At 40.9% G+C, this 12,618-nt stretch overlaps 1 protein-coding gene across 2 annotated transcripts; it reads left to right on the top strand.

The window, feature by feature from the left end:
- The first annotated feature begins 8,888 nt into the window (after positions 1 to 8,888).
- Positions 8,889 to 11,758, top strand: FGFBP3 (fibroblast growth factor binding protein 3). Of its 2 annotated transcripts, XM_072625149.1 has the most exons (3): positions 8,905 to 8,996; positions 9,136 to 9,269; positions 9,439 to 11,758. In XM_072625149.1, the coding sequence occupies exon 3, from the start codon at positions 9,534 to 9,536 to the stop codon at positions 10,383 to 10,385; it is 852 nt and encodes a 283-aa protein (XP_072481250.1). In that variant the 5' UTR covers positions 8,905 to 8,996; positions 9,136 to 9,269; positions 9,439 to 9,533; the 3' UTR covers positions 10,386 to 11,758. The 2 variants fall into 2 exon arrangements, with proteins under 2 accessions (XP_072481248.1, XP_072481250.1); XM_072625147.1 differs by lacking the exon at positions 9,136 to 9,269 and having other exon boundaries at positions 8,889 to 8,996.
- Positions 11,759 to 12,618: the final 860 nt, after the last annotated feature.

The following is a 12,618-nucleotide window of genomic DNA, read 5'->3' as shown; positions in this document are numbered from 1 at the left end:
TTACAAACTATTAAAATATGCTATAGTCATATATTCAGGTACTAGTACTTTTAAGGTTGTGAATTCCATTCTTTTATTAGCTGCAATATTCATACTGATAATAGTAATAAAGTACATATCAATACATAATCAGTCAAACAGGCAAAGTTATCTCAAAAGAACAGATCCGACTTTAAAGGAAATTCTCTAGAAAAAAGTGATTCTGTAATTATAGGATAAAACAAACAACAAAACCTCTTCGAGGAAACTTTCCGTTGGGTTCTAACAAATGCAGAGGGTCCTAAATTTATCCCAGGCAAGGCCCTCAAAAAGGACTCTGAAGCTGCTCTCCCAGCCCCTATTTATATTAGCAGAGCAAGGCTGATCAACTTATTTACACATACACACAAATGTGTACGTATATATGTATTTTAAGTACATATAAATATATTTTAAATACAAGGTAATTTGGGGAGGGAGGCACACGTAGTTGAGGAAAAACTTCATGTAGCTGGTGGTAGAAAATCAGAGTTTTGAAGGGAACATGGTATTCCATGAGAGAGGCAGATGTCTTGTCTGTGATCTCTTGTCCCAATAGTGTTGTTCCAGATGGTTCTGGTGGTATAGCCGCAGGACAACTGGTCAGCTAGTTGAGGAACATGGTCTGGGTCCAGCCAGCATTCACTCATTGGTCAATCAGGGAGGAATTCTAAGCCGAGGATTCACAGAGGTAAATAGGATACTGTTGCTATTATTTTGTTATAGTTAACATTCACATTTTAGAACAAGCTGTAAAAGAAAATAATGAACTGAGAAGGATTTTCTTTGGCCAAAGGACTGCAAGCTACCTATACAGCACAGAATATGATGACTAAGGGGACTCTCACAGGGAGTGATGACAACACCACCTGCTGGAAACTGTGAAAAACTACAGGAGGAATTCTCTATTGATTTGACCCTAAAAGGGCAATGCCTGTTGAAAATCCTATCTAGTGTATGACTGCGACTGAAGTGATATATTGGTCAGTGAAAAGACTTACATATCTATTGTCATTTCTATATTTTATTGGTTGTTGTCATTTGTTCTCAAAGAGGACTAAAATGACATCACTATGCTAGAGTTAAGTTACAGTTTATCTGTCTATTTCTGATCAGACGAAAATGAGCTTGGAATGTTCTACCAAAGGTTGGGTTCACCGTGTGAACATTTGGAGTGGGTTCTTTAAATTTACACATCTCTCGTTTCTTTTGAGCTATTTCAATTCTGCTTTGCTCACAGAACCCAGCACCTTCTCTACTGAGGGTATGCCATACTGGGTGGTCCTTTGCCAATGTCTCCCATGTCATTCACTCAATTCCAAAGTTCTTAAGAGAGACATTTAAAGTGTCCTTATATCGCTTCTTCTGAACAACATATGAGCCCTTGTCCTGTGTGAGTTCTCCATAAATTAATCTTTTTGGCAAATGTATGTTTTGCATTTGAACAAAGTAACCAACCCATCAGAATTGTGTTCTCTTCAATAGAATTTGAATGCTTGGCAATTTGATTTAAGAAAGGACCTCAATGTCTGGTATCTTATCCTGCCAGGTGATCTTCAGAATCTTCCTAAGACAATTCAAATGGAAGCGATTCAGTTTCCTAGCATGGCGCTGGTAGACTGTCCAGGTTTCACAGGCATATAATAATTAGATCAGCACAATGACTCACTCTGTAGACCTTCAGGTGGTAGTCAGTCGAATATCTCTTCTCTCCCACACATTGATTAGTGATTAGGACATGATCCTAGAAAGATGGGCTGAACACTTCCATAGTGTTCTCAATAGACTGTGATTAATCAATGCTGAGGCCATTGACTGTTTATCTCAGGTGGAAGTCAATCCTCCCCAGCTGAACTTCCAACTGAAGAGAGGTTTTGGGTGCCATTAGGCTCTTTTCATGTGGCAAAGCATCTGATGCTGATTCTATTCCAGCTGAGATTTACAAGGTAGGGGGACCATTGCTCATACAAAAACTGATTGAAATTTTTGGCAAATTTTTTGGCAAATTTTTGGAGGTTATCCCCCAGGAGTTCAAGGATGTCTCCATTGTCCATCTCTATAAAGGTAAAGGAAATAGATTGTCCTGTTACAATCGCAGAGGGGTGGGTCTCTTAGTCATTGTTGGCAAGGTTCTTACCAGAATCCTCCTTAATAGGCTGATCCTTCACCTGGAAGATGGTCATCTACCTGAGAGTTTGTGTGGCTCCAGAAAGGGTGATATGGTGCTTGCTGTCCAACAGCTCCAGGAGAAATGCCAGGAACAGAACAGAGGACTGTACACAACATTTGTAGATCTGACCAAGGCTTTTGATATTGTCAGTCATGAAGGCTTATAGAAATTATGTCAAAACTTTATTGAGTGGAGAAGCTCATTAGTATTGTATGTCAATTTCACAATGGCATGTTTGCCCGGGTTCTGGATAGTGGACAATGTTCTTATGCTTTCCTAGTCACCAATGGAGTGAAACAAGGCTGTGTTTTCAGCCATGTTGTCAAACACCTTTAATGAGGACAAATAGCATATTTTATTAAATTGTCTGTAAAACCTTCCTTTAATGTTTGTAAACTGTAATTTGCAAGGGAGTTGGTAACACTATTATGCTGGTAAGAGCACATGGGGTGTCAAGTTTTCATGTGCTTCTTAGGGGGAGCTATGAAATCCAGAAATAAGATGTCCTCAAGGTATTCAGCTGCTATGTAGAATGTAGTCTGGTCCTTCCTCATGTAAAAGCTGGCAACAGAAGGGCTTTTCTTGTTCAATTGTTTCGGTCATGCCTGACTCTTTGTGACCACATTTGGAGTTTTTCTTGGTAAAGATACTGGAGAGGTTTGGCATTTCCTTTTCCAGCTCATTTTACAAATGAGAAAACTGAGGCCAACAGGGTGAAGTGACTTGCTCTGGGTCACATAGATAGTAAATATCTGAAGTCAGATTTGAACTCAGGAAAATGTATTCCTGACTCCAGGCCCAGCACTCTATCCACAACTACACTACCTAGCTGCCCCCAACAGAAGGGCTACAGGTGCACATTTTATATTTAACATTCCAGACAACAACAACTATTAACCCACTGTGTTCTTAGTACTGTCTTAGATATTAGGAATACAAAGATAAAAAATGACACTCAGTAAAGGGTTAAATCTATTACACAAATAGATTATGAGGTAGCACATGATTGGGGTACAGAAGATTCAGACAAAGTAGAATGAGAAAATTCAAGGAAAAATTTGAAGGGGTTATCAAGAATTACGGTTACAAAATTTGGAGAAAAAAAGAAAGTAAAAATTCCAAAAAGCAGAAAATAGGAAGGAGTATATCCCAGGCATGAGAAGGGAGGATTACTCACACAAATGTATAGAGAATACTCAGGATGAATTTGGTCAACTACAAGAAGTCCAGTTTGGCTGGAATGTAGAGAATGGAAAGGAAATCAGTTTGAAATATCTGGAAAAGAAAATTGTGGAAGCTCTAAATGTCAAGTAAAGTAGCTTGTATTTGATCCAAAAGGAGTGACTGAGTTTTTTTGAGTGGGAGAGTGACATATGCCACAAGAAGATGACTTTGGCAGCTGTGTGGAGGATAATTTGGAGAAGAGAGAGAGACAAGGGGAAGCATACCAGTTAGGAAGTGATTTACAATATTCTAGCCACCAGATGATAAAAGACTGAGTAAGGGTAATAGTATAGTGAGTAGGGGGAGATGAAATAAATGAATATGACATTCTATTGATAAGATATTGCAAATGATTGGATATGAGGAGTGAGGGAGAGATTCTTAAAGTTATTAGCACTCCCTCCTTAAACTGCTTAAATATTTATTTTGTATGTATTTTCCTTTGGCTTATCTGCATCCCACCAGTATTGTGTAAGCTCCTTGAGGATAAGGACTAATTTGGTTTTGTTTTTATATCCTCATTATTTAACGCAGTGGCAGTCACATAATGGGTGCTAAATAAATGGTTGTTGAGTTGGGTTGATTTGAGAAGACGGAAGAGTTAAGGATGTTGTATCAAGTATTATAGAATAGTCAAAGGGATTGAGGACTGAGAAGAGAATGGACTGAGCAATTTAAAAGATCATCGGTGCCCTTTGCAGAACATAGTTTCAAGTAGAGTGGTGGAAGGGGAAGTCACACTTTTGGTTACCAAGGAGTGAATGGGTGGTGACCAGTATAACTTCTGTTTTTTAAACATTTGGCCATGAAGGAGAGAGGAGATATGGGACAAGAGTTTGAGAGGGTGGCAATTTAGGGAAAGTTGGGTTAAATTTGAGAAATATCCTAAGCACGTTTGTAAAGGGAGGTGGAAGAAAGGGAAAATTCTGGGAAGAGATGGGTGCCAATAGCATCACAATCCCAAATGAATAGGTCAGCATTGTCAAGAGAGAAGGCCACCAAGAAAGCATGAGAATGCAGACATAATCTTAGTTTGATTTAATTTATTTGGGGAGATAATTCCTTTTTTTAAAATGTCTTCATTTCAGCTGCTTTCTCTTTCTATCCCTGCTGTCCTCTTCTCCCAATGATGATTTCTCTCTTGTACCTCCATTTTCAGGAAGAGCCCAGACCAGCCATGCTTAACTTTCCAAATTTTGCAACCATGCCCCAGTTCCTCCTTCTGTAATCCCCAAACCCCCTTTTCAGCTCCCCTCATTGTTGTCTACCAGTATTAGAAGTTAATCTCCTTGAGGGCAAGTAGTAGAAGTATTATCTTTCTTTCTGTTTGTATTGTATGTGTATCCCTAGCACAGCACAGGGCCTGCCATAGAGTTTAATAGAAGCTTGTTGACTGGACTTTAACATTATCTCTATATCTGATCATTTCAGACAGAGAAAATAAAGAGGTGGGGACACCGAGATACTTTCAGTGAGTCTGTGAGGTCAAAACTAACTTCATAATAGTGCAAAGAAATTTTAATTTATGATAGATGAATAACAATAGATGTAACCCACAAAACCGAAAGGTCTTGGGGGGGAATTCTCAATAATTTTTAAGAGTAAAAAGAACTGAGACCAAAAATTTTGAGAACAACTAGACTAGATGATCCCCAATGTCTTTTCACTCTAAATCCTGTATACTTTTACATCATCCTACCTGCATCATCACCTAGTACTCTCAAATCTATATAACCTATTACCTGCCATATTGTAGTCTGCCAGAAGGTGTCAGACTTGACCTGAGAAATTATTCCTTTTTTTTTTTTTTAAACTAAAGTTAACTAGTAAGAAGACACTTCCTTGGAAGAAAAGCTATGGGAAATTTGGATAGCATACCAAAAAGCAGAGACCTTACTTTGCCAACAAAGGTCAGTAAAGGCTCTGGTTTTTCCAGTAGCAATGTATGGCTGGGAGAGTTGGATTGTAAGGAAAGCTGAGCACTGCAGAATCAATGCTTGTAAACTAGGGTGCTGAAAAAGATTTTTGAGAGTCCCTGGGGCAGCAAGGAGATTCAATCAGTTAATATTTAAAGAAATTAATTCAGACCATTCACTGGAAGGTCAAATCCTGAAGCTGAAGCTTAAATACTTCAGTTACACAATGAGAACACAAGACTCATTGGAAAAGCCCCTGATGTTGGGAAAAATTGAAGACAAAAGGACAGCAGAATATGAGATGGATAGATAATGCCATGGAAGCAATGAACGTGAGCTTGGACAGACTTTGAGGGATAGCAGAAGATAGAAGGGCCTGGTGTGCTATAGTAGATGGGGTCATGAAGAGTTAGACATGACTAAGTGACTGAATAACAACTGGTAAAATCATCATAGTAACAAGTCCAAAGTCCCTTAGTTAATATTATCACAAATTCATAGGATCATAGAATCCTAGGGTTGGAAGTGACCTTAGAGATTCATTTTTTCAATAATATTAAGTGATATTATGTGCAAAGCACTGGGTTATGCATAAAGAGGAGGTGTCATAAAAATAAATAAAAGTGTTTAGAATCAAGTAGAGACAATGAGACAGGGACAGATAATTGCAATACAAAACAGAACTTGTAATTGAAGAAGAGGTAAGAACAAGATATTGTGAATGAGATGCTCTCAAAAATAGTGTAACAGGGGCAAGTATTTCTCCCTCATTTAAAAAATATTTACAGTATTGTTTTAAATATTTCCTAATTACATGTGAAAATTTTAATATTCATTAAAAAATTTTGAGTTCCATATTATCTCCTTTCCACCTCTCCCCTTCCTTGAGAAGGCAAACAATTTGATAACAATTAAGGGGCTGGCATTTCTATTAAATTGCATTCCAATATATTTAAAATTGAATTACATTTGCAAACATATTAAACTAGTTGTAACATATCGTAATGGAAAGATAACTAACTATAGCCCAGGGTTCTAAGTCCAACTTTGCCACTGGTAGACCTAGCTGACCTTGGTTACAACGCTTACCTCAGTTGCCTCATAATGAGAATGATAATACTTGTCTCATCTATATTTCAATATGGGGCTCCATCCTTCTCTAATTAATCATAGAAAGTCTAGTCACCTTGATCAGAGCAGTCAAAAAGGTGTAAACTAGGTGTAAACAAGTACTTAATCAATTTAAAAGAATTAAAGCTCTGTGACCATTGGATAAAGATGGAGGACAGCTATACTGGAAGCGACTTGTTATGGACTGAGATCAAATCACACTTTTTGGGATACAGTATAAAGAGAGAGTTTCATTCTGTCACTCTTAACCTCCATCTCAATAAACTCCAGAAGCTCCTTACTGCTTCCAGGATCAAACATAAAATACTCTTTTTTAACTTCAAAAGTCCTCCATAATCCAACCCCTGACCCATTCCTACCTTTCTAGTCACACACACACACACACACACACACACACACACAGAGAACACACTTATTCTGTAATCCAGTGACCCTTGCTTTCTTTCTGTTCCTCAAACAAGACTTTCCATTTCTGAATTCTTTATTTTCGCTGGCTATCCCCTATGCCTGGAATATTCTCCCTTCTTATCTCCATCTCATGGCTTCCCTTCTGTCTCAGCTAAACTCCTAACATCTACAAGAATCCTTCTCTTGTTCCCCTTAGTGCTAGTACCTTCCCTTTAAGATAATGTCCAACCATGTGTGTATATATATATGTGTGTGTGTGTGTATACACATATACATATATACACATACATGTATATGTGCATATACACATACACAAATATATGTGTATGTATGTATCATGTATTTACATAGTTGCTTGCAGATTGTTTTCCCTATCAGAATGTGAGTTCCTTGAGGGCAGGGACTAATTTTTGCCTTTCTTTGTATCTCCAGCATTTAGGGAAGTATGTAGGGATCACATATGGCAAGGGATGATTAGGAGTCTCACAAATCCTAGTATAGGGCATCTTTTTTCCCTTTGTATAGTCTTCATGAAAGTGTAATGTGGAATAATTTACGAAGACCCTTCCTATCCATTGATTACATATTCATTCACTGTAAACTGGTTTAGATTGTCCTCAGGCTGCCTCTGTAAGAATCCATAGCCAGCATTTCTCTCTACTTCATGGGGTAATCTTTACTGAAACTGCTTCTTTCCTTGAGTGGCTATTCTTTGGTGTCTGTCTGTGTCCATGCTTGTTCTCACTATGGCTCTCTCTTGTTATATTGTCTTCTACAAGTCTAATTTCTCCAATAATGTGGTTAATGGAGGGGGAGTTGGGCGTAGAAGAGAGAGAAGCTCTCCTCACCCTCCCAAGAGCCCCAAAGCATTTTTCTCTGAGGGGCCTGACCCTGGAGATCAATTGTTTATGGCCACATCAGTATTTGCCTCACTTCTTTTTATACACTGAAGAAGTGAGATTTATATTTTACCAATCAATTGCAAGATATTTTCTGTGTAGGTCTTCATCCTACGATCAGTAATAATAACTGGCATTTTGTATAGCAATTTAATTTTCAGAACAATCTACATGTATTACTTGATCCTCACAACACTGTGGGGTAGGTGCTATTATTAACTTTATTTTCCAGATGAGAAAACTGAGCCTGAGAAGTTGAGTGACTTGTCCAGAATCACACAGCTATAAGTTATAAGTCTGCAGCTGGGATTTGAACTCAAGTCTTTCTGACTCCAAACTCAAAGCATTTTAATCTTGTCAAAATGATTATGAACTTGTTCCTGTCTAGTTTATTGATTCAGTTCTGGTTTTGGAACTCTCTGTGATTAACTGAGACTGGAAGCTGGAACCCTATTTTTACATATAAAGAAGGATGATAAAGCCTAACCTTCCTCCAAGAAAGAAACTGCACCAGCTGGTCTCTAGAGATTCCTTATCCAAAATTCCATGGCAGCAGCTCAACTAGAAATATTCAAAGAAAAACTCAGAGAAGAGATTGTGGAATAGAAAATTTTGTACAAAAAGAGAAGTTTAGAATTACTATCACTCAGTATTTTGGGTGAGGTAACATCATTATACCTTAAAGATACAAAATTAATTTTTAAAGAATTAGGTAATTACAACACTGATATTTATAAAATGCATAGTTTCAGCAGATTGCCAAGTCATCTTTTCTAATTACCCAAGAAGTAGTGGAATCTTTAGTAAATAATTCTAAAATTTGCTTTAATCAGATGCCACTACTGATTTCCTATATTGTTTCCTAGTAGAGTTAAACTAGACGCTTTTAACAAATAAACCAAGAGACACTAACTAGGAAAAAAAACTCTAAGTATTAAAATATAAGATATTTTATCCAGAACACTTTGAACAAGGAGGCAAAATTCAAAGTTTATTTTCATAGACTTTTTCCACTTACTATAAAACATCTGATGTGTGTGTGTGTGTGTGTGTGTGTGTGCGTGCGCGTGTGTGTGTCTCTGAAAAAGTCTGGGAGGGGCATAATGTTCGGAGGCCCCTCCTGTCCCATTGATAACACGTTCATTCACAGTGAGCCCTTCTAATACAGACTAATCCCCCAAGCGGACATTCGCACTACCCTAATAGGCTCCTTACCTCAAGCAGAACTCGGTAAGTTCAAAGTACTAGAAAACGTGGATATTTGCGAGGAATTCTAGTTCTAGGATTGCTTTGTGGGGAGGAGGAAAGGAAGAGATGTAATTAATTGACCAGGTAGTGTACTTTTTCTCCCGTTCCGTGACCCCGACAGGAGCTCTCTCCATAAAGGATTTCAAAGAATATACAACTTTCTTGCAAGGAAGATCAGTTGAGGAGCTGGGAGGCAGACCTTGGGAAAAGGAGGTGCAGCTGGACCTAAGACCCCTAAGTCACCCAGTGTCACAGGTGGGGAGGAGTTCCCAGGCTGCTCAGAACCCCCAGCCCACAGACCTGGGCCCCTAACGGGGCCGAGTAAACTGGGGAGAGGGGTGGGGAAGGGGATGAGAAGGGAGGGCTCTGTTAGGCTTAGAGTTCTCCTGATTAAGCCGCTTGCTGTCTGTGTCTCCGGCCGCAGGTCCCGGGGATGCTCTTTGCGCGTCCCTTCCTCTGCTGAAGCTGTCCAGGTCACTGAATGCCGGGAGCATCTCACAGCGGCAGAGATCCCAGGCAATGAGGTTTTCCAGGCTCTCTTTCCCAGTGCTGCTCCTCGGCTGCTGCCTCCTCGGGGCATCGACAGCCAGGAAGAACAAAGACAGCCCACGGGGGGTGGCCCAGTCGGTCCCGGGCCCCGCCGGGGGCTCCTCGGGTCGCTTCTCTACCCCCGAGCAACATGCGTGCAGCTGGCAGATCCTGCTGCCCGCGCCCGAGGGCTCGTCCGCTGCGGGCGCCGCGGGAGCCGGCGCGGGCAGCGAGCTGGCGGTGAGCTGCCAGAGCCCGGACGGCTCGCGCTACCAGTGCGCCTACCGCGGAGAGCCGCAGCGCTGCGCCGCCTACAACGCCCGCGGGCCGCAGTACTGGAAGCAGCTGGTGGGCAAGCTGAGGAAGAAGACGCGGCCGTGCCACGACCCAGCTCCGCTGAAAGCTCGCCTTTGTGGCGGCAAGAAGGGACAAGGGGCTGAGCTCCAGCTGGCGAGCAGGCCGCTCGACGCCGCCAGCCCCGGGGCCAGCTCGGCCGCCACCGCGCTCCAGGGCCAGAGCAAGGGCAAGAGCAAGGGCCGCGCCAGGGGCCAGAGTCGTGCCCGGGAGCCGGCCCACGGAGCCGAGGAAAGACTGAACGTACCCCGAGCCCCGCCGTCGTCGGGGACCCCGGCTCTGGGCGGCGTGGCCAAAGAGAAGGGTGCTGGGAAGAAAGGCACCGGGGGCAAGCGCAAAGAGACCCCGCCGTCGGACGAGGAGAGGCCCATGGAGGCTGGGCCGGCCCCGGGGGGCCCGCTGGGCTTTAACGAGGAGTTGACAGAAACCTACTGCGCAGAGAAGTGGCACTCGCTGTGCAATTTCTTCGTCAACTTCTGGAATGGCTGAGCCGAAATACGGCTGCGGGGGGAGGGGGAGGGTTTGGCGGGGGGAGAAAGGGAGAAAGGGGGCCTCCCAAGGGAGTGGTGGGGACGATTAGGGACGAGTCCCCAGGGCAACAGTAGAAGAATGAGTCTGGAAAATGGGAATAAGCCTAGAAGAGCTCAGGTTCTAGTCTGGGATGTTTGGGGTGAGGGAAAAGGGAATGGAAGGGCTTATTATTATAGAATTTAAAGATGTCGAGGAAAAAATCAAACGTACAAAAAAATCCGCACATCTCCATAAATATGTCTTCATAGAAATATGGAGAACTAAATACATATCTCTGTAATCTTCATGAGATATATCTCTATGGATATATACTGAAATATATAAGTTGCATGGGGGCATTGAGAAGTAAGTGACTTGTTCGTGGCTTTACAGTTAATATGTGTGCAGAGACACGACAGGAGCCCAGGTCTTCCTTACTCCAAGGCTGATCTGTCTACCCTATCACGCTACCTTTTATGAACCACACATAAACACACATATACACATGTGTGTACATATACACACACACACACCTGCAGTGTGTCTATGAGAGATTTGCAGGTTTAAGTGGATACAGTGGGAATGAGAAAACCATTGAAAGTGTGGTGGCATTTGGAAGAGGTAGATTTTTAACAGGGCAGAGAGAATGGAGGTGCAGAAATGGGCATGCCATAGTTATGGAGCAATGCATAGATTAGAGGAAGAGATGGGGTAGACAGCTTAGCAAGAAGTTATATGGATAAAATGATGGAATTGTGGGGCAAAATATATATTTTATAACTCATATTTGTACTAAAACCACATAAGAAAGCAACTTCCAGCCTGGAGCAGGGTGGATTATTCAAAATACCTTTATAGCTATCAACTGGCAAGAGTTGGCCATTTTTCTTTCTTAGTAAGTTTGAATGCACATGCAACTCAGTACCCCAGAATTCTAAGTGGGCGACTCAGGCATGGCAAGGGTGAGGCAAGTGTCTCACTTGCCTCAAAGCTAAGGGGGCACAGAAAAATCAATAAAATATGTGTCTACTATCTTAAGCACTCTATTCCTTTAGAACAGGTAGCAGCAATTTTATATTCTTGTCTTGGTGCAAAATTATCTCTCTTACAAGTCATTCAAAGATCAAGGAGTATCCAGGGAAAGACTCTTAGTCTTACTGGTTGCCTTTCAGTATAGTCTTGTATCTTCTTTAAACTAAGAGATGGCTTTATGGTCTAGAGCATTTCTAATTTATATCCTATGTTCAGAGTTACTTTATAGAGGATGGATACCCCAGCAGTTATAATAGGTGTGACTTTTTGCAAGCCTCTCTATTTGTATTTGATCCTATTAAAAAACTGGTTAAAATTTGTGTGTGTGTCAGTCATTTTGCCCCTTTGAGAATGCCGTATCTCCCAGGAGATATCTTTATTACCAAGGTCAAAGGCATGTCTTATAAACGTGTCGATTCACAACACGACATGAATCCCACTTTAAAAGTGAAGCAATTTTCCTGAATCTTGTATGTGTATTTTAAAGCTATTGCTATGATGGTAGAGGAAAAACAACCCTCCCAAAACAAAAACAACAAAAACCCCTCATACAACCAAATAGTTACTAGATAAAATTTCAAAGAAAACAATGAGATTTTACTTAACTTGAAAGTCCTCTAATCCCCAATATCAAAATTTGCACTGTAATATTTAAGTGTATATACAAAAAGTTTGGATTGAAGTTGACAAAAGTCTTAAGTCACTGGACATCAACTCTCCATCCCATGGCTGCTACAGGCAGTAAGTAGGTTTTGGCTTGTAAAATTGCTTTGCTATGTTATAAGACCTCTTTGTATATGTAGAAATATACACATATACTACATATATGATATATGTATATCTACACACAATGTACATATACACACTTGATGTATTCATATCAAGACATGCAAACAATTACCCTGGGTTTAATAAATCCCATAGGCATTCATGTAAGTTAATATAAGGTTATTATTTTGTCAAAAAGCTTGGTGCTGTCGTCAAAGATATAATGGAAATCAAGGGATCAGTCTTCTAGGTTTCACCCTGTCACTAACTGGCTTCTTGAGCACTGGATTTAGAGTCAGGTTTGAGGTCTGAATCTTTGCTCTGCTCCTTAATACCTGGGTGACCTGGAGAAAGTCACCTGACCTCTCTAAGCATAGATCTAAACAACATTTCTAAATTTGTGATCCTTTGA

This window comes from Notamacropus eugenii, chromosome 1 (assembly GCF_028372415.1).
Source record: "Notamacropus eugenii isolate mMacEug1 chromosome 1, mMacEug1.pri_v2, whole genome shotgun sequence".
Classification (NCBI taxonomy): Eukaryota; Metazoa; Chordata; class Mammalia; order Diprotodontia; family Macropodidae; genus Notamacropus; species Notamacropus eugenii.
This window is presented reverse-complemented; position numbering and strand designations above follow the sequence as displayed.